This window comes from Miniopterus natalensis, chromosome 11, assembly GCF_054644295.1.
Source record: "Miniopterus natalensis isolate mMinNat1 chromosome 11, mMinNat1.hap1, whole genome shotgun sequence".
NCBI lineage: Eukaryota > Metazoa > Chordata > Mammalia > Chiroptera > Miniopteridae > Miniopterus > Miniopterus natalensis.
In genome coordinates this window covers 31,686,031-31,710,414 of record NC_142091.1, presented here as the reverse complement: position 1 = coordinate 31,710,414, position 24,384 = coordinate 31,686,031, and the positions used below count along the sequence as shown (strand labels likewise).

The 24,384-nt window shown below is 38.1% G+C and overlaps 1 protein-coding gene across 2 annotated transcripts in view; it reads right to left on the bottom strand.

Moving 5' to 3' along the window:
- DLG2 (discs large MAGUK scaffold protein 2) overlaps nucleotides 1-24,384 on the bottom strand; it is a 1,615,022-nt gene that overhangs the window by 520,597 nt on the left and 1,070,041 nt on the right. For both annotated transcript variants that reach the window (XM_016206846.2, XM_087821627.1), the window contains one exon: nucleotides 16,946-16,996. In XM_016206846.2, the coding sequence (XP_016062332.2) occupies nucleotides 16,946-16,996 (51 nt within the window). The remainder of the gene's footprint in view (nucleotides 1-16,945; nucleotides 16,997-24,384) is intronic.

Genomic DNA, 24,384 nt, shown 5'->3' with positions numbered 1-24,384 from the left:
TAGCAGCGAGCTCATGAGGCAAAAGAATGACAGAAGACAATTGGCTAGAACTGAAAATTCCAGCCAACATGTAGCAGGAAACACTGGGTCAGGAACTTGGTCGTTGGCTAAAAGTTAATTTGTGTCTATGGTCAAGGCAAAGTCTCTGGAGGACTCTATGTGGCAAGGGAAGTGGGTAAGGGCACTTGTTAAAATTCAGCGTTCTTCCACTCAGGTTCAATAATACAACAGTTTAAAAACTGCTGGGAGCTAAAAGGTCTATTGCTCTTACCAAACGCATCTGAAGCAGGGGTTAGAAATGTTTCACTGCATTTTTTCCTTTGGAATTTCTACTAAAGATTCTGGTCTGCCCAAGGGAAGCTCATGGCCATGGCAGAATTGAAGGGAGGGGAAATAAAAACACTACAAAATATTTAATATTCTCATTCTAACCAGACTGCGGTCCTCGAGCATGCAAAGGGGGAGACTGTGATGAGAATCACAGATTTTCCAGGACACAGTATGTTTTGGGCTGCAATTGTACAGGCTGTGGCAACTCACCAGCCAGCCAGAAAATCTGTGGTGGTTTGGGGCCCGGCAGTTCATTGGTGGCTTATAAACGTTCAGTGGTCTAACATTCTCCTGAGGTTTCAAAACTATGCAGCTTTGACATGCTTCATATGAAACTGCCTAAGTATAGTTATTTAATCTCCTTTTGTAGACTTCTTAAGAACTCACTACCGTACTTCTAACCATTAAAAAAAATTAGCCCCACGTATTCACAATGAAGCTGAGTTTTCTGTGAATGAGGTTTCAGCAATGTTGGAGGGCATCATTTTTTTGAGATGACATGACAAAATTGTGTGAGTGTGTGAGAGAGAGAGAAAGAGAGAGAGGGCATGTTTAGAATGCTGTCTCTCATCTTATATTCATTATTACAGTAGACATTTTATAGCTCAAGCACATTTGGGAAGCACTCATTTGTCCTCAAGGTTATTATCTACCGATGTTTTATTATTTTGAACACACAAGTCAGTTAAAAGATCTGCTGTATGTGGAGCACTCACCATAAATAATCTTAAAGAATGAAAAAATGTTTCCACCATATGGTTCGGTCTGCATGTGGCTATAAATTGTGCGTCATAGATGTGAACTGGGTTAATATTCAATTTCTTTTCTCAGGATTCCAAGGATGATACACAGCCTTCGAAGATTAATTCATTAACTCAATGGCCCTGAGATTTAAAAGGTAACTGATTTCACTGTCAGTGATGCTCTCAATTAATGCCATTATTCTTCCTTCCTCACTGAGAACATAAGCAGAGTCCAGGTTCAAGTTGAGAAACATCCCTTTGGAAACCAGAGGCAAGAATCCTCACATCAGCTGTTCAAATGCCGAGCTTTCCAAAGGGGGAATCACATGTGATGCAAAACAACACAGTCAGCCTTGACGATGAACAGGAAGAGAGACACTGAAACTACAGCACAAATGGTTCTTTGTGAAATTTTAGATTTGAACTCGTCTCAGAGCAGACTTCTGCTCTAGCCCCTTCTAGTTGTGCCACCTTGGACAAGTCACTTTATCACTCAGTGCCTCAGTTTGCAAATAGTGTGATAACAATTACTTCAGAGTTGTTACAACTAGGATTGCATAAGGTAATATAATATAGTAAGTGAATTCGATAACAAAGTTCGGATTTCCAGGATATTTTCCCATATATTTGAAAAAACCCCACCCTTCTTATTCAGAGGAACAGCCAAGTCTGAAAGATGCATAGGTTGTCCAGGCAGAGATGTGGACTGCATTTCACCTTCATTGCCGAGTACTGGCAAAGGATTTGGTCAGTTCGCCTAAGAGCATCCTTGTGGGCCATGCCAAAGGTGACAGACGGCTCCGAAAAGCATGGGCCGTAATTTCTGTCAAAACAACCCAGGCTGAAGACAGTTTGTCCCTAACGTAACATAATGGAAGAGAAGGTGGTTAAATAACACTGACATGACTTTAATTTTGAAGCAGCAATAAGTAGCCCTCACAAAATATTTTGTCACTTGTATATTTTATATACAATGTCACCCTCTAAGAAAGGTTCACTATAATAACCAGACAATGTAAAAGCCTGGGTTTGCATTGCCAAGTGAGTATAAAATAATATCTCTTCTTTTTTTCAGGCTTATGTCATGGAATAGTTATACGGAACAAGGAGATGACAAGCTTGGTCGACACTGTGTGATAGTAGATCTCCCCGAAGTAATGACTGGACAAAACAGGAATTCCAGGAACCATTGTGGGCAGTCAATGCAGATGTGTAAAATGAGAGAAAATGTTAAGAGGGAAAATAACAACCAGGAGCATTGCCAGAGGAAGGAGGCCCCTTGGGGAATAATAATAATACTCCATGGGGGAGTAGTGGTGATTCTGCAGAAGAGAGGGCTCAGGGAGAAAGTGGATGTTGATTTCTTTTCTAAATAATTCAAGGCCTGTCACATGAAGAGCATTTAGACAACTAATGATAGTCACTAACTCTTCTATAGTACTTATTAGGGCCACACACTGTCCTAAGTATTTTATTTCATATTTATGAACTCATTTAGTCTTCACAACAACTCTCAGGGTGGTATTATTATCACCTCCATTTTACAGATGGGCACACTGAGGCACAGGCAGTGAAGGGATTTGCGCACATTCACAAAGTTTCTAAGTGTTAAAGCCATAATTTGATCTCAGCCAACATACCCATAAAGCCTACACTTTCTATTTTCCTGCGCTTTGTAGTTTGGAATACTTTGCTAGACTGGAGAAAATAGACCAGTAGAAATTACTGAAGGAGAAAATGAAAATTGATGTAAGAAATGCCTTTTAAACAGTAATGTTCAAAATTTAGGGTTATAAAGGGTCCCCTCTCATTGAAGGTGGAAGATAAGTCTTGGCCTGTGGAAATGTTTCTCACCAACCTTCACATATATGAGAGTTGCTTTAAGAAAAGCAAGTTTAAATGATTTGGGGGTGATTTAAAACCTCAGTTGGTATCAGAGAGTTTTTTTGGTTTTGTTTTTTCAGCTTAGTTTAATAAATCAATGACTACATTTTGATATTTTCATTTTGTTTTACCTGAATAGGGCAATTATTTGAATTTGTTTGTAATGAAAACAAAATCGAAAACCAAACAGCAAGAGATAGAGGCAAGGAGCAAGGCTGGGAGTTAAAGGTGTGAATTTCACCCTGACTTTTTGCTCCATGTTGAGTGACTTTGGGGAACTCAGGACTTTCTGAGCCTTCATGTTCTTCTTTACAAAATGAGGAATGCTGTGTTTTCTTTTCCCCTTTCACAGGGTAGTAAGAAAAATACAATATCTGAAAGAATATTTTGAAAATAGTGAATATTAAAATATGGGCTGTATTATAACGTATACATGATATCAACTAGATGAAACAATACTACATGCACAATTGATCTAACAGCCAACCTCACCAATTTTAGCTTCAGAAAACATAGATCTACTTTCAGGAGGAAAATTTCAAAAATACAGTTGCAACACTGCTTGAAACAGACTCTTTTCCTTGGATTAGAAGAATGCTAGGTATGCGAGACATAATGTCATTTTTGTTGTCCCCACCTCCCGAGTAACATTACTGAGATTTGAGTCAAGTTCAAGCAAATGGAGAGGTTGGCTTTTTTTTTCAAATTTTAAGAAATAATCATGAAAAGAAAGAAATGCATTTCTATCCACCTATTGTCTATCTTTTTCCTGAAGGTGATTTTAGCCTTCCAGTGCTAACCTAAGATGTTTTGCCATTTGGCATATTATTTCCTTTTGATAAAAGCATTCACTGTAAAGGCAATCTAAATACTTCGTGGCTGGTCAGAGAATACGTATGTTGCTCCAAAAAAAGTCTTCTATATTTTTTAGGCTTACTGGTGGCACTGCATAGTAATTGAAGACAGATCAGCCAGCTCTGCCACATATTAGTTCTGTGACCATAAATGCATGCCTCAACGTTGTTGAACCACAGTTTGTGTATCTATAAAAGAGAGGCTCTAAAGCTTACATAATAGACTAATTGTTATGATATGAAATAACTACTATAGAATGATTAACCTATAAGCCTGAAACTTTAATAAATGATGGAGACTGATATACTTACTATTATAGCAGCTACTGCTACCAGCATGAGAAATAGCACTGAACATTGTGTCCTGCTTACAAAGAAGATCCTATCTATCTATAAACACATAAATACACACATATACATAAAACATTACATGTATATGTATAATATAATATACAATATAAATGTATACAAAATTTATACACATGTGCATGTGTATATGTGTATATACACACACTGTAAGAAGAAAAAAATCTTTAACCTCTGTCTCTTGTCAATAGACTAAATGATTTTTTTTTTCTTCCAGAGAGAGAGGAAGGGAGAGGGAGAGGGAGAGAGAGAAAGAAACATCAATGATGAGAGACAGTCAGCGATTGGCCGCCTCCTGCACGCCCCCTGCTGGAGATCAAGCCTGAAACGCAGGCATGCGTCCTAACTGGAAATCGAACCAGTATCTCCTGGCTCATAGGTCTATACTCAACCACTGAGCCACTCCGGCCGACCCTAAATGATTCTTATAGTGATTTTACTAGTGATCTACTAGTTTCTTCCAGTAATTAAAATCAGCTAGATGTAAAATGCTGTGTTATATATAGAAAGAATTAAACCAAGAAACATTTTGGACTTCAAGGGCCTTGAAATTGATTTAAAAGATAGACATGCTATGGACACAGATGACAGTGAGAAGGCCCTGAGGTAAGGAAGAGAACAGATAAGCTCATTCAGACTTGGGAATTTAACCAAGATCTTACAGGAGGTAACTTATGAGCTGGGTTTTGAGTAAGAAAGAGCTTGTCAGGCAAAAACGGTAAGGGAGTAAAGAACGATTTTAGGATCAAAAGATCGGTGATCCTGAATTAAATGAAAGATGACATTATCCTCAATGACAAAACGGATGCTGTTGAATTTATACTGAATCTACATAGATCAAACATTTCAAAACTTTAAAACAAGGTAATGCATCATAGAGGTTCGGATGCCCATGAATATTTTCATAATTCATGCATTCCTTTTCTCCGAAGGACAGATAATTTGAAAGTTTAAAAACGCATCAAGCTCATCAAGCTAAGTGGATAAAATAGAAGCTTTTAAGCCTATTAGTTGTAAGCATTTCTCAAATGCTGGAAATAACTCAGTTTTCCTACTATGCAAGTCAATTTTGAGATGCAACTGTTTTTGTTTTCTTCTCCAGGGCTTTCTCCTTCCCTCCCCCCCATTAAAGCAGGTGTTCTTCAGAGGGGGCCGGAACGGGAGGGAGGGTTGAAATCAGAAGCAGTTTGCAAAGACGCCGAGGCTTATGTTTCTAAAACCTAAGCCCATAGAATGAAACGAAAGGGTTCAGGGAGGAAGAAAAAGGGGGGGGCGGTCTTCTTCAGAGGCAGAGAATCTTGGTGAGGGAAGGAATAAGAGTGAAGCTTCCCAAATGGGGCGTGGGCTGGGGCGAGTCTCTTGCGCTAGAATAAGACAGAAGAGAGAAGACTCTTCAGAGATGAATGACTTTGAGGCATGTCTGAGACAATGAAGACCTAAGTGTTTCCTAAAGATTCTCATAACCCGTTGCATCCCTTAGGATCTGTTCAGTTGGGAGTAACATGAGCCCCAGTTCAAACGGCTGACATAGTAAAGGGGACTCATTGTTACCTTGATAGAAGTTCCCCAGGAGAGCCTTAGCCATGGTCTCGAGACACCGCCAAGGCTGCTCTTTCCCCCATTTATTTACTCTGCCATCTGAAAGGTTACTTCATTCTAAATCTGTACTCCTCTGTGGTCCTCAAATGGCTCCAAGCTACTACTACCCAAGCTACTTCATGCCCATGGAAGGGGGTGGGCTCCTGCCTCAGAACCCTAAGGACCTGGAATTCACTCGGATTGGACTGCATTAGGTTGCAGGCCACTGCCGATGGAGGTCAAGGGAAGTAGATTGCGTTCCCTGGTCTAAATCAGCAAGTCCCCACCCCCTGGAGTTCAGAGTCCCCTTAGTTTCTATCAAAGCACATGGGTTATGTAGGTGAAGGTAACCATCTGAACTAAAATCTGAGCACAGTAGCCAAGTGGAAGGTGTGGAAACCATGAAATGGGTAGAGAATAACCCCCCACTCCATTGGGATGACTCAGAGGGGCCACGGATGTGCAGCAGTTACTTGGGAGGAAACATGACTGAACAGTGTGTAGGTTGTCTTGTCACTGTGCAGGGACGCAGAACTGTGGGGTAGTTCTGTAGAGGGTTGAAGTGGTTGGGAAGGAAAGCACAAAGACTGACTGATGTTACATTTTCTGTCAGCCGGACAGCTGAGCTATAGAAACACATATCTGTATCGGTCATGGTTTGTTCAGTTACAAGTAACAAAATCCCCAGCTCTTACCACGTCTCAAGCTCTAATATTTAGTGGCTCAGGTATGATTGCTGGGCCCTATCCCACACTGCTCCTTGGGTCTTTATGTTCCAATAGTCTCCCAATGCAGTACCTCCGTCATGATCTAGAGCTCTCAGGAGACCTCTGAATTAGAGCTTTTCTCACCAAACTTCCTTGGCCATCCATAATTTTTTGATAACAAGTCATGGAAATGGATTTACTCCAACTAGAACATTCAACTTGGGAATGACAGAGTTTTATCATTTCTCTGCAAGTCTTTTTATTGTATATTTTGTCTAAAAGCTGTTAGTTTTAGAAGTACCATTATGCTGGTAATAATCGAGGGCATGTCAAAGAAAATCATGGGTAATAGTGTAACAAGAGGTTCACGGAAGAAAATATATAGTGGTTTACATGATGTGGGGGACTGAGGCTCAGCCTGGTGAACTGGAAAAGAGCACTTGTTAATATAGAGGGTTTGTGAGGTGAAAGAAAGAACAGAACTCAGCTGGGAGCTTATAAAGAAAAATGGAGAAGGTTGGAGTCAGCAGCTGAGTTTCAGCAAAATGCATTTTGTGCCGATTCATCTAAATCAGCTCTTTGAGGTATGTTTACTAGGCGCTCCTTAATCCTGAGACTTTGATGCTTACAAGTAAAGAAAAGTTAGATTAATGACCTTCCAAGTGTCTGCAAACTATATTTCTAACAGTCGATTTTTTTCCTGACATCTGAGTCCAACGGTTAACACTGCAAAGCACTTTCCACACGTGCAAAGATTGTTGGTTCCCAAATAAGAAAGGTTTTTACACAGTAAAGACCTAAATTCATAGACCTGTCACTAGCCATACTCTTTACTTGCCACTCTCTCTCTCTTTTTTATTGCTCTTTTATTTCTGGAAGTTGGAACTCAGTAATGGGTTACTTTAAAGGAGATGGTATGTGTAAGCTTTGGGATATTAAGGTTTACTGCAACCTGCTAACACTGTTCTACTGGAGAGCTTTGCTTTATGACCTCACCTTAGTGGTGAGAGACATGATTAGAATTAGAAAGCTAGAGAACCAAAGCAAGGCAACATTTATTTTGAGAGCATAGGACATGACTGAGCAACTTCCGCAGAGTTAAAATACAACACCAAGATACACTGATATACGTTTGCTTGCTGGCGAGTTACAATGCTTGATTTGAACTGGTCTGGCTAAGAAGAATTTCAGGGAAGGCTCGTGAAGGCTTTGGGAAGGCAGTGGTGTCTGGTTGGGTCTTTAGGACAGTTGTAACAGGAAAGGGATGCTTCCAGTTCCCTCTCTCTCTCTCTGCCCTTTTTTTTTTTTTTTAAATATCTTTATTGATTTTAGAGAGAGGAAGGGGGGGAGAGGGAGAGAGAGAGAGAGAGAGAGAGAGATATCAATGATGTGACAGTCATCATCGATCAGCTGCCTCCTGCACGCCCCCCACTGGGGATGGAGCAGGCAGCCTGGGCCTGTGCCCTGACCAGGAATCAAACAGTGATCTCCTGGATCCTAGGTCGCCGCTCAGCAACTGAGCCACGCCCGGCCCGGCTCTCTCTTATCTGTTTTCTCTGGTTCTCTAAGAGGAACAATCCCATTGGCTCATTTTGGCTCAGGTGACAGCCTCTGAACTGTGCATCAAATCACTAAGAAACGTTTTAAAAATAAAGATTTCCCATGCTCTACCCCCAAGGTTCTGATACACCTGATATGAGGCAGGGCTCAGGATCAGTGTCAGTTTCTACTAGCTCACCAGATTAACTCCCATGAGGAGCTCTAGACCAATCAACCCTGTGACCATGGGTGTTGTGACGCATGGTCTTTCCCAGAACCACATGGTTGGAATGGGGAGAGAAGATTCCCAGAAGTAGGAAGATGTTCTTCCTGCCAGTTTTAATGTCCAGACAAAACAATAGCTGCTCATAATATTATATGTAGAGATGGGAAATGGGAGATGATTAGAATACAGCATTTTAAGGAGGTATCAGGGCATCTAAAGCAAATATCATAGTCGGGAGCTATTAAACACAAAATACACTATAACTGCTTGTCTAGCCTGAAACTACATTATTGTGAACTAACAAAGAAGAAAATATAGAGCTACAGTAGCACTGGGCTATTCTAAAGGAAGCTATGGCTGCAAACTCAAGGGGAGATTCCATTGATATACTCAGCACGCTTAAAAAAATACCTTGATAATTAGGTATGTATACATTTTGGAGATTACCTAATAAGCTTATCATTTAGGACAAATATAGCTCCCCCCCCCCCCCCCCCGGAAAGCAGACATGTGCATTTGCCACTTTACCTAGCCCTGTAAGCATAGCCTGCAGTTATACAAACAGTGACATGCTAAAAAAAAGAAAAAGAAAAGAGTTCTGGATAACTGTGTGTGTGTGTGTGTGTGTACTTTATAATAACTAATAATATTGAGTATCTATGATGTTCCATGAACTCTTTTTAAGTTTATTATTTTTATTTTTCACAACAGTGTTATAAGATAGATACTAGTATTCCATTCATTATGGAGAAAACTTACACTTTAATAGGTTAAACAACTTGCTTAAGGTCACACAAGAAGTGGCTGATCCTAGATTCAAAATAAGGTCTGAGTTCAAGAACTGTGGTTCTTTCCACTGCTTACAAAAACCTATGTTTGTTTCATAAATTTATAATACCTTCCACCAAGCCAATAAAACTCTGATCAAAATTCATACATATTAAATACAATTTTTGTTTATTTCTAAATATACACTTATGTTTGGATAGTATCTATGTATTTATATACATATACATGTGCATATATTTGAAACACTTCAAATATACGCTGATAATTGGGTATGCACAAAATTTGGAATTCATTTAAGAAACTTACTTATATTTAAAAATTATTTGACTAAACTAGAATGAGATTGTGCTACAGCTGACTATATAAAAACTGAAAGCAAATCAAATATCATTGGGACTCTGGAGTTTTATCCTTGTTATTATTAATTAAAAATGGCTAAAGAGACTCAGAAAAAAATCAAATTTAGAAACCCCAAGCCTCTACATTATTTGAAGTAACAGGGCCTTAATTCCATTTGAATTTAGAAATTTTCATCTTTATGAAAATTCAATAATGTGAGAGAGACAAATTGGGCTTAAGTGATTTAAACACCCAATGACTTTCTCTTTAATTTGATGTCTGGGTGAATATGAACAGTACGTCGGTAGGGAGCTTTAATAAGTCACTTCTTACTTGGCAGTTCACAAATACTGTTTTCATAATCCCATGTTACCCATCTTATACGCAAAACTTGGTTCATCTATAGAAATTTGCAGGGTACAATAAATCAGTCACTTTACTGTCTAAATCTGTTTGTTTTAGCATGGGTTAAATAATAAGTGACAGAAGTTAATGATTTATATTTGTGAAGATGGCTCAGATCTTTTATTTTTCTTTAATTGTAAAAGAATATCCTTGACTTGTCAGACAGAACATTCAAATAGTATCACATGGCCATACATTCTGCAGCTGTCAGGAAAGCACTCCAAATGTTCTTTCTTTTTTTGGAGGCTAAGGGGCAGGCGTGGGAAGAGATGGCAGATAGTCTCTTCAACATCTCTGCTAAATTGTAGTCATGCATGTTGGTCAGGGTTATGAAGGCATTATGAATCTATTATCCATGCTGGGTCAACTCGCTTCTTTTGATATAAATCATATCAGAGATACATAGCCTATTAACTTCACACATGGATAGTAGATAAATCACTCAGAGGCATGGATTTTATATTCAGCTACCTTTGCTAATGTCATAAAAGCCCAGGGTGTTACAAAGGCTTGAAATATCACAGTTGGCCATCTTTGAGAGGCCCAGATTATGTCAATAAAAGGACTTTGTTGGATTATAGTCGAGGATTCTGCCTCCTCTGCTCTCCCTGGCATTTTCCCATCCTACAAAACAACAGAAGCTGTTCTTCTAACATTCTTAACATATTGTGAATCATCTTTTCCTACATCATCACTGCAGAACGTAGCCATTAATTACATGTTGTGAGTGGCCTACCTGCATCATCTCCTGAATTCTATGAAATGTATAGCCAATATCACAGCCAGAGTGATCTTTTTGAAACACAACTATGATGGTCATTTTTTTGCTTAAAATTCTCCTCAAGCTCTCCCGTGTCTTCACGATAAAACTGAAATCCTTCTGCTTATTATAAAAGGCATCTATGTCCTCAGCTCTCTCCATCTCTCTAGGCTGGTCTCTCTGTCTGAGTCCTACTTATAACTTGCAGTGCAGTCACTCAGAACTACTTGTAGTTCCTTGAACATGTTACTTTTCCATGGGCCCTTGAACATTTGCACATGCTGTTTCCTGCCTGAGAGGCCGCTTGCCTCCACTCCCTTTCCCACAGCTAGCTCCCTCTCAGGGTCCATAAGCCAGCTCAGGCGCAATGCCTCAGGGAGTGCTCCATTCTGGGCCAGGAATCCTCAGCATTCTGTTCTTCTTTATGTTTTCTGCCTACTTACTTCTCTGTGTCCTTATCAGACTATAAAATGCTATGAAACAAGGACTGTGACCCACCCAGTGCCTTTGTTCAGTAAGGGCTCGACAAATAAAGGTACATAAAACATTTGTGGGATTCACCATGGGTACCAAGTGGCCAATGCCATGAACAATGCTCATGTAGAGGAGGAGTCAACTTGTCCTTGAATTGCCCAGTGGCTTTCCCTTTTCTTTTTATGTCATCATAGAAATATAAAGAACACTATAACAAAATTCCTTCCATCAAGAAAGAGAGATTTTATTCATCATTTAATGTAAGAACTTTTCTACTTGTGTTAATTTATGAAAGGGCTTTTTGCCCAAGAGGGGAAGTCAAGGAAAGCTTCATAGAGGAAATGACACTTGAACTTAATTCTGAAGGCAGTTTAACTCAGTGGCAATGAGCTTAAATTCTAGTGTCTGTGGGCATGGAGCTGAATCCTAGCTCCATCCATTGCTAACATTATCACGTTTGACAAGTGATTTAATTTCCAAGCCTCTGTGTCCTAATATGTAAAAGGGAGTTAGCAAATATCCACCTCATAGGGATATTACAAAATGTGATAAGTGTGATGAGTTTGTTACTAAAGTAAATGTTCTAGAGATTAAATGTAGAAAAAGTGTAAGCTATAAAGGCATATAACAATGACCACAACTTCTTCATCATTGGATGTCTGACATCTAACAAAGTAACTGAAAAGAAAAAGAAGAAAAGCTGGTATAAAAGAAGTTATTGCTAGATTAATGTAAATTATTCACTGAGACTTGGAAGCTATGTTTTTAATAAGCTCCCTCAATGATTCTGACAAATAACGTTTGTGAGAACTACCATGTTAACACAAAGAGAGTGTTAAGAACAGCTATGCATGCTGTTCCAAATCTTTATATTGACTCATTTAATCATCGCAAGGGTCCTAGGAGGTAATTCCAAAGTCTTCAGACTCATTTTCAGAAGTGGAAACTGAGGCGCAGATAGGTTAAGTATTCAGCTCGAAGTAACTCAACCAGTAAGTGATAGGGCTCGGGTACAAAATTAGGCCATGCATCTCTACTTCACTGTACTTGCAGGGCTAGGGTACAGGCATAACCCATTTGTGAGCCAAATATTCACTGAATGTTTAGTGCATTCCAGACACCATTGGAGGCGGGCTGAATATAGAAGTGATTATATATTTAAATATATATTTAGTGGGGGGAATGGATGTTAACATTGTGAACAATCAATCAATAAATAATATACCTTTCAGATATTGGTAAATGCAATGAAAAGATAAAACTATGGATTACCTTGATTGGGATGCTAGTACTAATTTAAATGGGGTGCAAATGGAGATTTTTCTGAGGAGGAGACATTTGAGTAGGTCTTTAAATAATGAAAAGACCAAGTTATAAAAAGATCCGAGGAGAGATTTTTCCATGCAGATAGAATAGCTGATAAAAAGGCTTATAGGTGGGAATAACTTGGCTTTTTTAAGGAATGATGAGAAATTCAGTGTGGCTAAAGTAGAATATATTCAAGGAGTTGGTGGTGAGAGCTTCATGTTGGAGAGAGACGTAGAGGTCACACTGTATAAGGCCGTGTAGATGGTGATGATGAGTATAATTATCACCTCTTGGGGGGCTTTAGGAATGAAAGTGACATGACCTGGTGGAACAAATATATATATTCGTTAATCCTCACCCAGGGATAATTTTTCCATTGATTTTTTTTTTTTTGAGAGAGAGAATGGAGGGGAGAGACGAGAGAGAGAGAGAGAGAGAGAGAGAGAGAGAGAGGAATACTGATGTGAGAGAGACACACAGATTGGTTGCCTCCTGCACTGGCCCTAACTGGGGCTGGGGATGGAGCCTGCAACTGAGATACGTGCTGTTGACCTGGAATCTAACCCAAGACCCTTCGATCTATGGGCCAACCAACCGTCTAAACCATTGAGTCAAACAAGCCAAGGTTGGTTTATATTTTTTAAAAGATTACTCTGATTACTTTGAGGGGAAATGTAGTCCAGACATGGGATGATATTGGTTTGGAGCAGGATTCAGCAGAACAGGTGGCAAGTTGTGATTGATTTTGAAATCTATTTTTATGGTTGTACCAGTAGGGCTTGCTCTGGATGCTGAGGGAAAACGCGTAATTAAGCAAGATGCCTAGATGATTTTTTTTGGCTTGAATAATAAGAAAAATGATAGAACCAATTAGTTAAGAGGAGGAACATTAGGCTAGAAGCAGCTTTGGCCCAGAGGGTGGAGAGTGCAGGGAAATCATAAATTCTATTGGGAACATACCAGAGATGCCAACTGGACAGTTAGCTGTCCACATTTGGAGTGCAGGGGAGGTAATGACTTCAGATTTGGGAATCACCAGCTGGTAGCTGATATTTAAAGCCCTGGGTCTGGATGAGATGGCCTAGGGTTTGAGGAGAGATGAGGTCTGTGCACTGGGTTTCTGCAGTGCTCCAGTATTTAGAGTTGGAGCCAGCAAGGACACTGAAAAAGAGCACCCATGAGGTGGTGAATAAACAGGGGAGTGTTTTGTTCCAGAAGCCAAGAAATTAACACCTTTGAGGAAGGAGGCAATGACTGCTGCATCAAATGCTGCTGAGAAATCAGTCAGAACTGAGAACTGATACTTGTATTTTGCAAGATGGACCCTGGCGTGACTTTGATAGGGGTGATGTTAGGACTATTGTGGGGATGCAAGCATGAAATAGGTTAAAATAAGAAAATGAGGTAATAAAGTAGAGTCAATAAAAATAGACAATTTTCCTAGTTATTATGTAAAGCAAAATAAAATAAGGCAGTAATAGTAGGGGAACTTTGGTCAAGAGACTGTTGTTGTTTTTTTAAGATGAGAAATATTATATCATGTCTGTATTAAATTTATCCAAGAAAAAGTGAGAGAGAAACTGATATGGCAGGAGAGAGAGGAGAAAACTGCAGAGGCAAAGTCTTTGAATGGATGAGAAATTACAGAGTCCAGGTCATGAGTGAAGAGCTGACCTTGGAAAGGAGCAGGGAAAATTCCTTCCTTGTAACAGGGAGATCACACTTGCAGACCTGGTGGTAGGAAAGTAAGTGGTTTTCATTTAAGTGCTTAGATTTTCTCTAGGACATATAAAAAGAGGTCAACAGGTGAGCCTGTGGATGAGGGAGGGGGTGTTAGAGATCTGAGGAGCACAAATGAGGTGTGAAATTGTTGTCCTAGGGAATGAGAAAGTAACTTTTCTAAATAAATGTGTAAGAATTGCTAGGATATTCTGAGGGTCCATCTGAAATCAATAGTTATCATTTTAAAGTGAGATGAGCGAGTGCTTCTGTAGCCAGGCTCCATTGCCCAGGTGCTGGCATGAAGTCAGTAGGACGGTGTTGGTTTCACGATGGTAGATTAACCATAGATGAGGTTTTGTTGGATGAACACAAAAAAGAGAGAGGATTAAAAATGCTGAGTGTATGAGAAGAATAACTGGAATATATACTAAGTTAGGAAGGAAGGGAGGGCTTAATGAAGTGTGAAAACTGAAGGGAAATGGTGGAATCAATGATTCAAGGTCCCGATAAGGTTGAAGAGTTTTTAGAGTGGAGGTATTAGAATAAATGGTGAATACGAAAAGGAGGTGTTGTTCAGAGAAGATGATGCTTTTAACACAGGTTTTGGGAGAGAGAGGCAATGGATGGCAATGACAAGATTTAGAGTATAACAGAATACCTAGGGCAGGGAGAGGGGGAGTGAGATGACACGCTAGGTCATGAAGCAAGTATCAGAACCCAGACTAGAACACACATTTGCCAGACTCCTCCTGAATGCTGTACCTCACACCAACATTAGCTTCTAATTACGTTTTTTACCTGTAAAACCAAGGGTTTTCAAAACGATGATATGTGTGGAGTATGGGCAGAGAGAAGGTTGGTTTAATGAGTTTGAAATCTGTGCAAAGAGGGCCCTATATATAGAAGGGCTCACTCTTGGCATTTATTTGTTTGTTTGTTTGTTTACTTTTCAAACTATAAGAGAAAGTGTATTTAGAAGTCACAAAGGTAGGAGTGAGCCATAGAAGAAATGGGGTCAGTAAACAAGTTACAGAAAAAGAAGGGCCCTTGGAGCTTGGCTGGGGGGGGGGGGGGGAGGAGAGAGAGAGAAAGAGAAGAGAGAGAGAAACAGACCTTGAGAGGTGGAAGAAGGAAGAGAGGCTTGGGAGTTGGGGGTGCTAAGGGTGGGGTGGAGAATGCCCTTGGGAAGGAAGGGGGTGGGGAAAGGCCCCAGAGCCACCCACACTTGGTGTAATGCTCTGCTGTTGCCATCTTTTAATTCTTACTATTTTTTTTAAACCAGGGTACCACATTTTCATTTTGTACTGTGCCCCACAAATTACATAGCCAGCTCTGTAGAGAAGATTAATAATTTAGAAGGGGAAATGTGTTCTTTTTTCTCATTAGGGCGAATTTTCCATAAGCTTCCTCCATTTAGCATGCCTTTAAAATTTTATCAGAGTTCATAACATAAGCTTTAAAATACTAATCTGTCAAATACTTAATCTTCAATGTAAATTTCCTTTTAAAACCACTCACACTCAATAAAAATTAGGAAGAATGATAAATTTCCGGACTCAGGAAAGTGAAATATAAAAAATAAATAAATAAATTTAAGTGTATGTCTTGAGTGTAAATTCATACTTGAATGGTAGCTTAGGAAATGCACTTTCATTTTTATTTCTTGTTATATATGTAATATATGTTTGTTATGGGAAGTTTAGGAAATAAATATAAATAAACAGATGAAGCAAAAAAATCACCCCCAAAATCCTTAACAAGAGTTAACCCTTTTACCATTTTGGTGTGTATCCTTCTAGGTTTTATGCATATATTTATAAATGTATACCTTTGTTTGTGCTTAGTGGATTATATTTTAAATAACACTGTAAAACTTGATTTTTAATTTAACAAAATATTTAGTAATATAGTCTACTTACATCTCTATCCTTATAATTAAATATTTAAAAATACTATTACAATATAATTTAATATGATTTTTCTATTTATATGGACACATAATAATGTATTATTAAACATTTGTCTTTTTATTTCTTCACTATTATAAAAAACACCAATATGAACATCCTTTGTGTATTTGTATAATTCAATAAGTACAAATTCTGGGTAGAAAGTTTGCCCATTTTAATGCTTTTGATACATTCTTCCAAGTTGTTCATTTATGATTGCACCAATGTCCACACCCACTCAATGGCAATAAATATTAACCTTCCTTTAAAATTTCCTGCCAATTGGGTAGATGAAAACTGTTTAGTATCATTGCTTTCTTTGTTTATTAATAAGGTTGCACAGGTTTATGTATGTTATCAGCCCCCTTTTTTTGATGAGAATCCTGTTAATGCTGTTTGGTCACGTAAAAACATTTTTCTTGTAGGTCATCTTTGGCCTTTCTCTTATCTTTACGTACTCAGGTTGCGCTGCACAGAATTTTCCTAATTTGTCAAATCCTTCCAGCATATTTTCAGAGATCTGCAGGGTTGCTGCATTTTTCTCTATAGGGGTGCTTTTAAAATCCATCACTTGTTTGTTTGTTTTTTAAACTTAAAAATGTATGGTAATGGTAGTTATAAAGATTATATTAATATCACATAAATAAAATATTTTGTAATGTATCTAAAATGTATAGCAAAACAATAATGAAAACAAACGGAAGAAATACTGCGCTAGCTCACTGAACATTTCTGTCTTTCTATTCATTTCTCCAAATCCTGGCAATGCATTCTATATACTGAACACTCTGGATGTTTGGTCTGTTTGTCCCCAGGCCTTCCACAGAAAGAATTTTATTAATATTCTCATTGTGAGCCCTGTTGGAAACTTCCAGGGTATGATATACAATTGTGTAATTTCACAAGACAACCCCTTAGGATGCAGAATGTAGAAAGCAAGGTTGGGGCTTTGGATTATTGGATTTTTCTTACCCTCTCCAAAGTAATTTCTTCAAACTCATATTCAATTTCTGTCCCATTGACCTGTAAATAGGAAAAAAGAAAGAGAGTGATTAAATACGTAGTGAGGTGGCGACAACTTCATTTTAAATAACATTTGGGGGTTAAGTTTCATTCTGGCTATGAACAAACTACACTTTCTTGATGTGCAATTGTATGTTTGTATCCAAATAAAATATAATCCAAGCTATTCTAAAATATATGAATGAGACTACTAAAAAAAATCAAAACTTACTGCATCCCCTAGAATTTTGCAGTCTTTGAGGGAGATAGAACAATACAAAATATGCTTTGTGAATTTACAAAGAATAAACCATCACAGCAGCAATGTTACGGTTATAAGGGAAACATTTTCCTAAGATATTTTAAAATTTCTATGGATGCATACTAATATATGACCTTAAAAAGTCAGTTTTAAGGGTAGCACAACCATATCATTTTTTTAAATGTAAAATATCATTAAGAATGATCATGTTACGTTAAGAAATGACTTTTCCTTATTGGCTTAAACTCAGCTAATTCATCCTTATAATCCTCTTGTTATATTTATTGGGAAGCCCTAGACCATGTAACCATGCCCATGTACTTTAGTTGCAATAAGAAAAGGGCAAAGTAGGATATGGTTGAAATTTTTAAGGAGACACTGTTTTAACCATTCAACCAGACCTGGAATTGATTTGAACGTAGAGAGGGAAATATATTTAAAATATAGCCAGGCAATATATAACCTATGCCTTAGATTTCAACAGATGTGCATACAGCATGTATAAAGAGTTGCTTTAAAATAATCCAACAAATATTCAATTCCCATTCTTATCTATCACAGAGTCCTTTAGAACCAGTAAAGCTTCTGAGCAAAAACATTCTCCAATTGCTAGTTTCTTTTTTCTTATATGTGTCTCAGCAACATCAGTAGCATTTAGGAATCAGCAAGAAAGACTAATTTTTAACTATAACACCATCATTGTTGTAGAGTTCTAACTTCAGTTAACTTTTCCCTTCTTTAGAAGAATTTAAACATAATTTTTGTCGATTGAGAGTTCTATGGAGGCAAGGATTTGATAGTCTAACAGAAAGCCTGGCAAGAAAGAATCAATGAGAAAAAAAAAAAAAGAGTGAATGAGTGACTGGCTGAACTAAGGGCTTCATTCATTCATCTGCTTTAAAACACAGTTATTTGTAAATTCTCTCCTATAGGGAATTGGGATGTAGTAACATCAACTGAAGGTTAATTATAGCTACAATCAGCAAATACAAAGAATGACAATAGGCTGTATTTATGTGTGTACACCAGCCACTTAGAGCATATTTTTGATTTTCTAATTACATGAGCTAATTGGTGAATCACATTTTATTGTGTTACTACCTTATTAAACAGCCCTAAACCAAATTTGATTTTCTGTGCTTCAGCAACCTAATGACTCATAGAAGAGGACTTAATAAGGTTAGAAAGTTTTAGCTGCTCTATGGAGGTTTTTGTTTTTTACGTGTAAAAATACAAAATAAAACTCAAATCCTCTGTATGTGTGTGTTTTCATATTAATTCGTTTTGTTTGTTTTTATAACTTTGTGGAATTAATAGGGGGAGGGCAGAAAGAGAAAACTGAATTAATGTGACATATTTTAATTCTCTCGGCAGGGCTCCTGGAAGCTTTCCTTTGCTTCAGTGCCTCTCTAGAGTGAAGCCTTCACATTATTCGGAAAGGAAAAAACAAACTTCAAAGAGAAGAAAACAAGCTTCTGATAATAAAATCTAAAGGCTCAGGGTGAAAGATGTTCTGTGAGGTGGTACTTAAAAGACAAATATATTGTAGTGGCATATGTTACATAGTCATGGTCTACAAAAATCTTTGCTTAACATTTCTATGATCATACATGCCGACTTTTAGATCCCAGAAGTATTATATATAGATAGCCAAATTAGTATACGGACGTTCTCTGGTCAGCTCCATGAACTACTGCAGACTTATATTTACTTCATGGGTCTTTAGTTTTCAACCTAAGAAAGGAACTTCATTTGCCTAATTCAGGATATCTTCGTATGAAGGGACAGTGCCACCTGGGTTTGGGTGTAACCTTGCTTTTAAAAGAAAGCATCTTATGACTACAACAGAATTTAGTAAATTATAAAGATGTGAAAGGTTTTTAGCATAAGTGAAGCAACATTTCAGCCTTTAGTTGAAGAACATATAAAACATGGTATCACAGGAGCCAGTGTGGGAGTTCAGGAAAGACATTTAAGAGGTTCTAGTGTCCATTCTCTCATCACTAGGAGAGCATGCTATATGTTCTGCCTAAGGACCCCTAAGGCAAGACATACTACAACCTTCCTTGGCAAAGACCTTGGAGGAAAAAATAAGCTAGAAAGAATTAAGAATACCTCTATTTAAGACATCCGTGAAAATTTAGCAACTTTCGAAAGCAATATTCTTTGAATATTTTCTCCCCACATTTATTTAGAAGAGTGGTTGCTTATTAAGAGGTAAAGAACCAAGAGGTATGAACAGTAACTCCTCATAGCCATAATTTGCTGTATTCTCAACAAAACAAAAGAACCTCCACCATCTTCTGGGGGTTTTACAGACAACTTATTGTCTGAACTTACTTGGTGGTCTTGCTCTACCCCCCTATCAGTTTATTAATTTATGCCTTTCAATTTACAAAGTTCTCTTCCTGAAAGGAGTTCTGCCAAATATAACTGTTTGCTGTTCTTGATCAGTAATATTTCCCCTGGTATTTAAATGCCCTAGTAATCTTAATGGTCCTGATAGTTTGAGGCCTGGGTGGCTGCTTGGCGAGGGTTTCTGTTATTCCAGCTGTATCAGTGACCATCACTCAGTCATCTCTCCACCTTAGGACTAGAATAGTGAAAGGGCTGGTAGTTTCGTAGACATGGAGGGTCAACAAAGTAGATGCAATTTCCCAGTTTTGAAAAAAATCTGTTTTTCTTCAAATACATGATATTTTTGAACCTAATGGTTCTGTGGTGACAGCTGGTAGGTTTCTATGGTGGCCAGAAAATCAAATTAATGCCACACATTGTCCTGTACTGTTCTGGGCATGCAGCCTTCCTGGCATCACAGGGAAGTGAAGATGACAGAGTGACCTACTCAAATTCAAACTTGGTATTTAAAGTTTTAATCCTATAAACTTGGAATGCTTTACATGATTTTTTCCTCTCTGACACCCTCTAGTTAATTTCACTGCCCTTTTTTTCTCCCTTCAGTACTATGGTAACCACCTGCCTGAATGAGAATATAATTTGATTTTGAGATGTATTTTTATCTCCTGAAAATGGTTTTTTTATGAATAACACATGTGAATTATTCTATATTTTAGTGTTCTTTAATTGGAATCTTAAGTAATGAATTCTCTATTTCTTTTGTTCTTTGCCACATTTGTAATTTTATTAAAGCTAGTAGCATATTAAAATCTGAGATGAATGAATTTTTATATATCCCCAGATCGCATATTGTAACAAGTGCTAAAACAGAAAAATCAAGCTTCTTAAGACTAAATACAATTCCACTCAATGAGTAATTATTGAGTTTACAAGATGTATTACTTAGTGTGACAGGGACTGAGAAAATAAAGATGTTAAGATATGATTCCTATTCTTAAGAAACATGCAGTTCTCAAAGAGGCACCAAACACAAACATATTAACGCCTCATAGAAGTGTGATGTCCAATATACAAAGCAGAGAGGTGTACTAGAGCCCCACTGTCACCACCTGCAAATCTATACAGGTCTATTTACTATTTGTTACATACAGCAAGTCCTCACTTAACATTTTTGAGAAATTCTGCGACAGTGAGCAAAAGGACATATAACAAAACCAATTTTACCATAGGCTGATTGGTACAAACAGGAGTCAATACCATCTCATCAATGTTGAAACGAAACGATGTTGAATGAAACATTATTTGAAGACCTTCTGCATATAGATTTGATTCCTTAATAGTATAGTACATGATAAATAATACCTTTATTATAAGTAATTATGATATAATACACATGACTTGTCTTTGAATCTGTTCTAGGTATCTGAACTGTAGCATCTTTGCTGCAAACATTCTCATGGCACAATTAATTGGCCGTAAGGCAATTTTGCCATAAAATAACTGGCTGACAGTTTGGGGTGTTTTTTGTTTGGTTGGTTGGTTTCATTTCTCCATTGAGGAATCATTCAACCAAGTTTGGCAGATTAAGCTAGTTGTCAGTTCGGTTTCATTTCTCCATTGAGGAAGTTCTTGAATCTACTCCCATTTTTCTACATATAAATCTCAGAATCTTAGCTAGCTCTTTCAATGGTCTTTAGGGTGACAAGTAGGTATGGTGGTGGTGATCTTAAAATTCTTAGCATTCTTCCAAATGACCATGATTTGTCCCAGAGTTCGTTTCTCATTTTAAAACACACCACCTTGGGAGAAGAGAGGTCAAAGGCCCTCTTTGAGGGTGCAGATTTAGTTTAGCCCACATTTCTCACAGAACAAGAAAAATGCTTAGGTAAAATCCACAAAATAAAATTAGTTATTTGAGTAGTTTTGCCATGAAGCAACACACATTTTAAATAAAGTTTCTTTAATTTTGTTATTCATTTTTTTCATGTTTCACTGTATCTTTTTTAATGTCCCTCTTTTATTTGTTGTGATTTTATCTTTTTTACAGCAAAATTGTCTTATGGCCATTAGTTATATGGCAAAATGCTTATGGCAAAGATGTCTACGGCCAAGATGCTTTTGGCAAAAATACTGGGCATACTCTGAATGTCATAGCTTTAGTATACTATAAAGCTGTCGGGCTTTGAGAGAAATGTGACGATCATGGGGACTAGGGTCTGGTTTCTATGGCCTCTTGCCACTCCCAGAGCAAGGCAGGGCCCATGTCCCTCTGCTCCATCTACGGCTGCAGCGTATGCCACACTGTCCAGCACTCAGACCCACGGCGACTACGTGAATGGGGAAATAGAAAAATCAAAGAATCAATAAAGATTTGTTGCATGGGTAAAACTTGATGCTCTCGAAGAAGACTCTGCTTGCCAGTGGGGATGCAGTTCCTACAGGATCTAAGCCTTTCAGCATTCCTAGCTTAATATCTTCACCTCTGAGCTCAGATCAGCTCTTCTCAGGAACCCTACTGCACAGAGCCTCAGCCACCATCAAATGGACTCTGTGTGCGTGGACTCTACACACCCACACACTTGTTTGTATTCCTCTTACTATCCGGCCAATAGTCATCCTTCTCTCCTATTGGAGGCTCTTTTACAACAAACATGTCATGATGTTTTAGGCTCCTTATATTTCTGTGTGTGCTCTTTTATGCTCAGTAGGTAAGTATATAGGTTTCAGAGTGAAAAAAATAGACACAGATTTGATCTTAGCCCAATATTCATGAGATATGCAAATGTAGGCAATTTCCTTAATCTCTCAAAACCTTAATTTTCTCATATGTAGAATGGTACTTCCCTCATATGGTCATTGTGAGGATTAAATTAGATAATTTATGTGAAACATTAAGCACACATCTTCAAGTGATAAATAAATTTTAGCTATCATACCACATAATTCTCTTCATGAAATTGTTGGGAGGAATAAATGAGATTATACATTATTAACTGCCTGGTGCATAGTAGGTCTTTAACACTAAGAGAAATTCCAATTAGTTCTGGCTTACCAATCTGCAAGGGCCACAAGATTCATTTGATCCAATATTGTATTCTTGCTAATTTCCTCAACAATATAAAATATTATTTAATAAGCAAACAAACTTTCTTTCCTCTGCAAAATCTACCAAAACCCTTTTCTAACCCACACTCTTCTTTTCTGAACCCATCTAAAATATGCAGTCTTGCGGATAGGAATCATCTTAGCTTTCTCTCCCAAATCAGGTCAGGGTGGCCTTCACTCAGAATATTACCGTAATTGGACTTTCTCCCAGTCTTCTGTCCAATCACTCTGGCGTTTCCTTTTAAACATGCTCTTGGTCAGTCTTGACCACTGGGGTTGCTCTGCTATTGATACTCACTTCCCTAAAGCTGCTCGCATTGCTCTCCTTACATCACCGTCTCATGAGGACAAAGATTATACGATACTCTTTTGCTCCACTATAGCCTCTGACACCATGCCTCATTCATAGCAGGTCTCCAGAAAAATCTTTAGAAACAAGTCACCAGAGAACTCCAAAAATTGAATTGTCATTAAACTCTTTTCCACCTTCAAGTAAGTTAGGCAGCCCTTACCCACTGTTGTCTTTTCCTATGAAATGAGGTTTGAATTAATCCCTCCATCACAGGAATCTTTTTTACAGGCATGCATTGGTAATCTCTAATTAAAATAATCAATTAAAACATTAATCTAACATCTATTGAACACCTACCATGTGTTAGGTAGAATGACGAGCCCTGGAGATACAAAGGTGAGTGAGATATAACTCTTGCCTTCTATGTCTCAGACTAGCAGGGAGACAAATAAATGGACACACGTGACAAAGTGATATGGTTGCTGTGATAGGTGCCTGCAGACTATGGTAACTGCAGAGATGACACAGAGGAGGGAAAATGTGATTTCACCTAGAGGGAGCCCGAAAAAGCTTCATAGAGAATGGGACATGGACTGAATGTTCTCATGGGCAGGTGCTCATCAGAATGGGTTGGAGAGAGACAGGCCCACCAAGGAACAGCATTAACTGCTTCTTCAGAGTGCTCTGCTGGAGAGACCTCTGGGATTACCGTCAGAAGACCTACATTGATTTGATTGATCAAGACAGAAGACCTGTCTTGATTTTGTAGTTTGATATGCTGGTACCCTTGGGCAGGGCATGATGTTTTAATTCTTTTATGCAGACCGATAATTTCTGAGGTGCCTCTCAGCTCTGACCTTCTGGCATCAAGGGTTTTCTTCCTATCTGTTTAAACCATATTTACTTTTTCTGTCACTTTAATCAAGGTACACCTGCCCATTATGGATTTTTCTATTAACTTCTATTCCAAAGATCTCAATCAGCAACCCATCATCCTACCAACTGGTAGCTCTCTAAAGTCCATGAATGTCTACCATGTTTCTTCCTAATCTGTGAGGTTACGCGTCATGGAGGAAATGAAATGGCAGGATTGCCCGCTCTCTTTGGCTCCACTCAAGAACATCACCAACAAACAGTACCATCCTCAAAGATCTCAAAGCTTCTTGGGAAATAAAAGGAAACAAATAGTGTAAGAACAGGTGGTTTTATTGCTTTTGCTCTTCTAAAGAGAAAAAAAGTACGGGAGTTTGCTCTACTGTAATCCAAAAGAAAGAACAACTGGAAAAGGCCCATGTTTATAATCTCCATCTTTTCATCACATTTAACTTTAAAATTCTCTCCTGAATGGATGAAAAACAATCAAGTAATGAGAAAACTAAAGTCAACCTACCA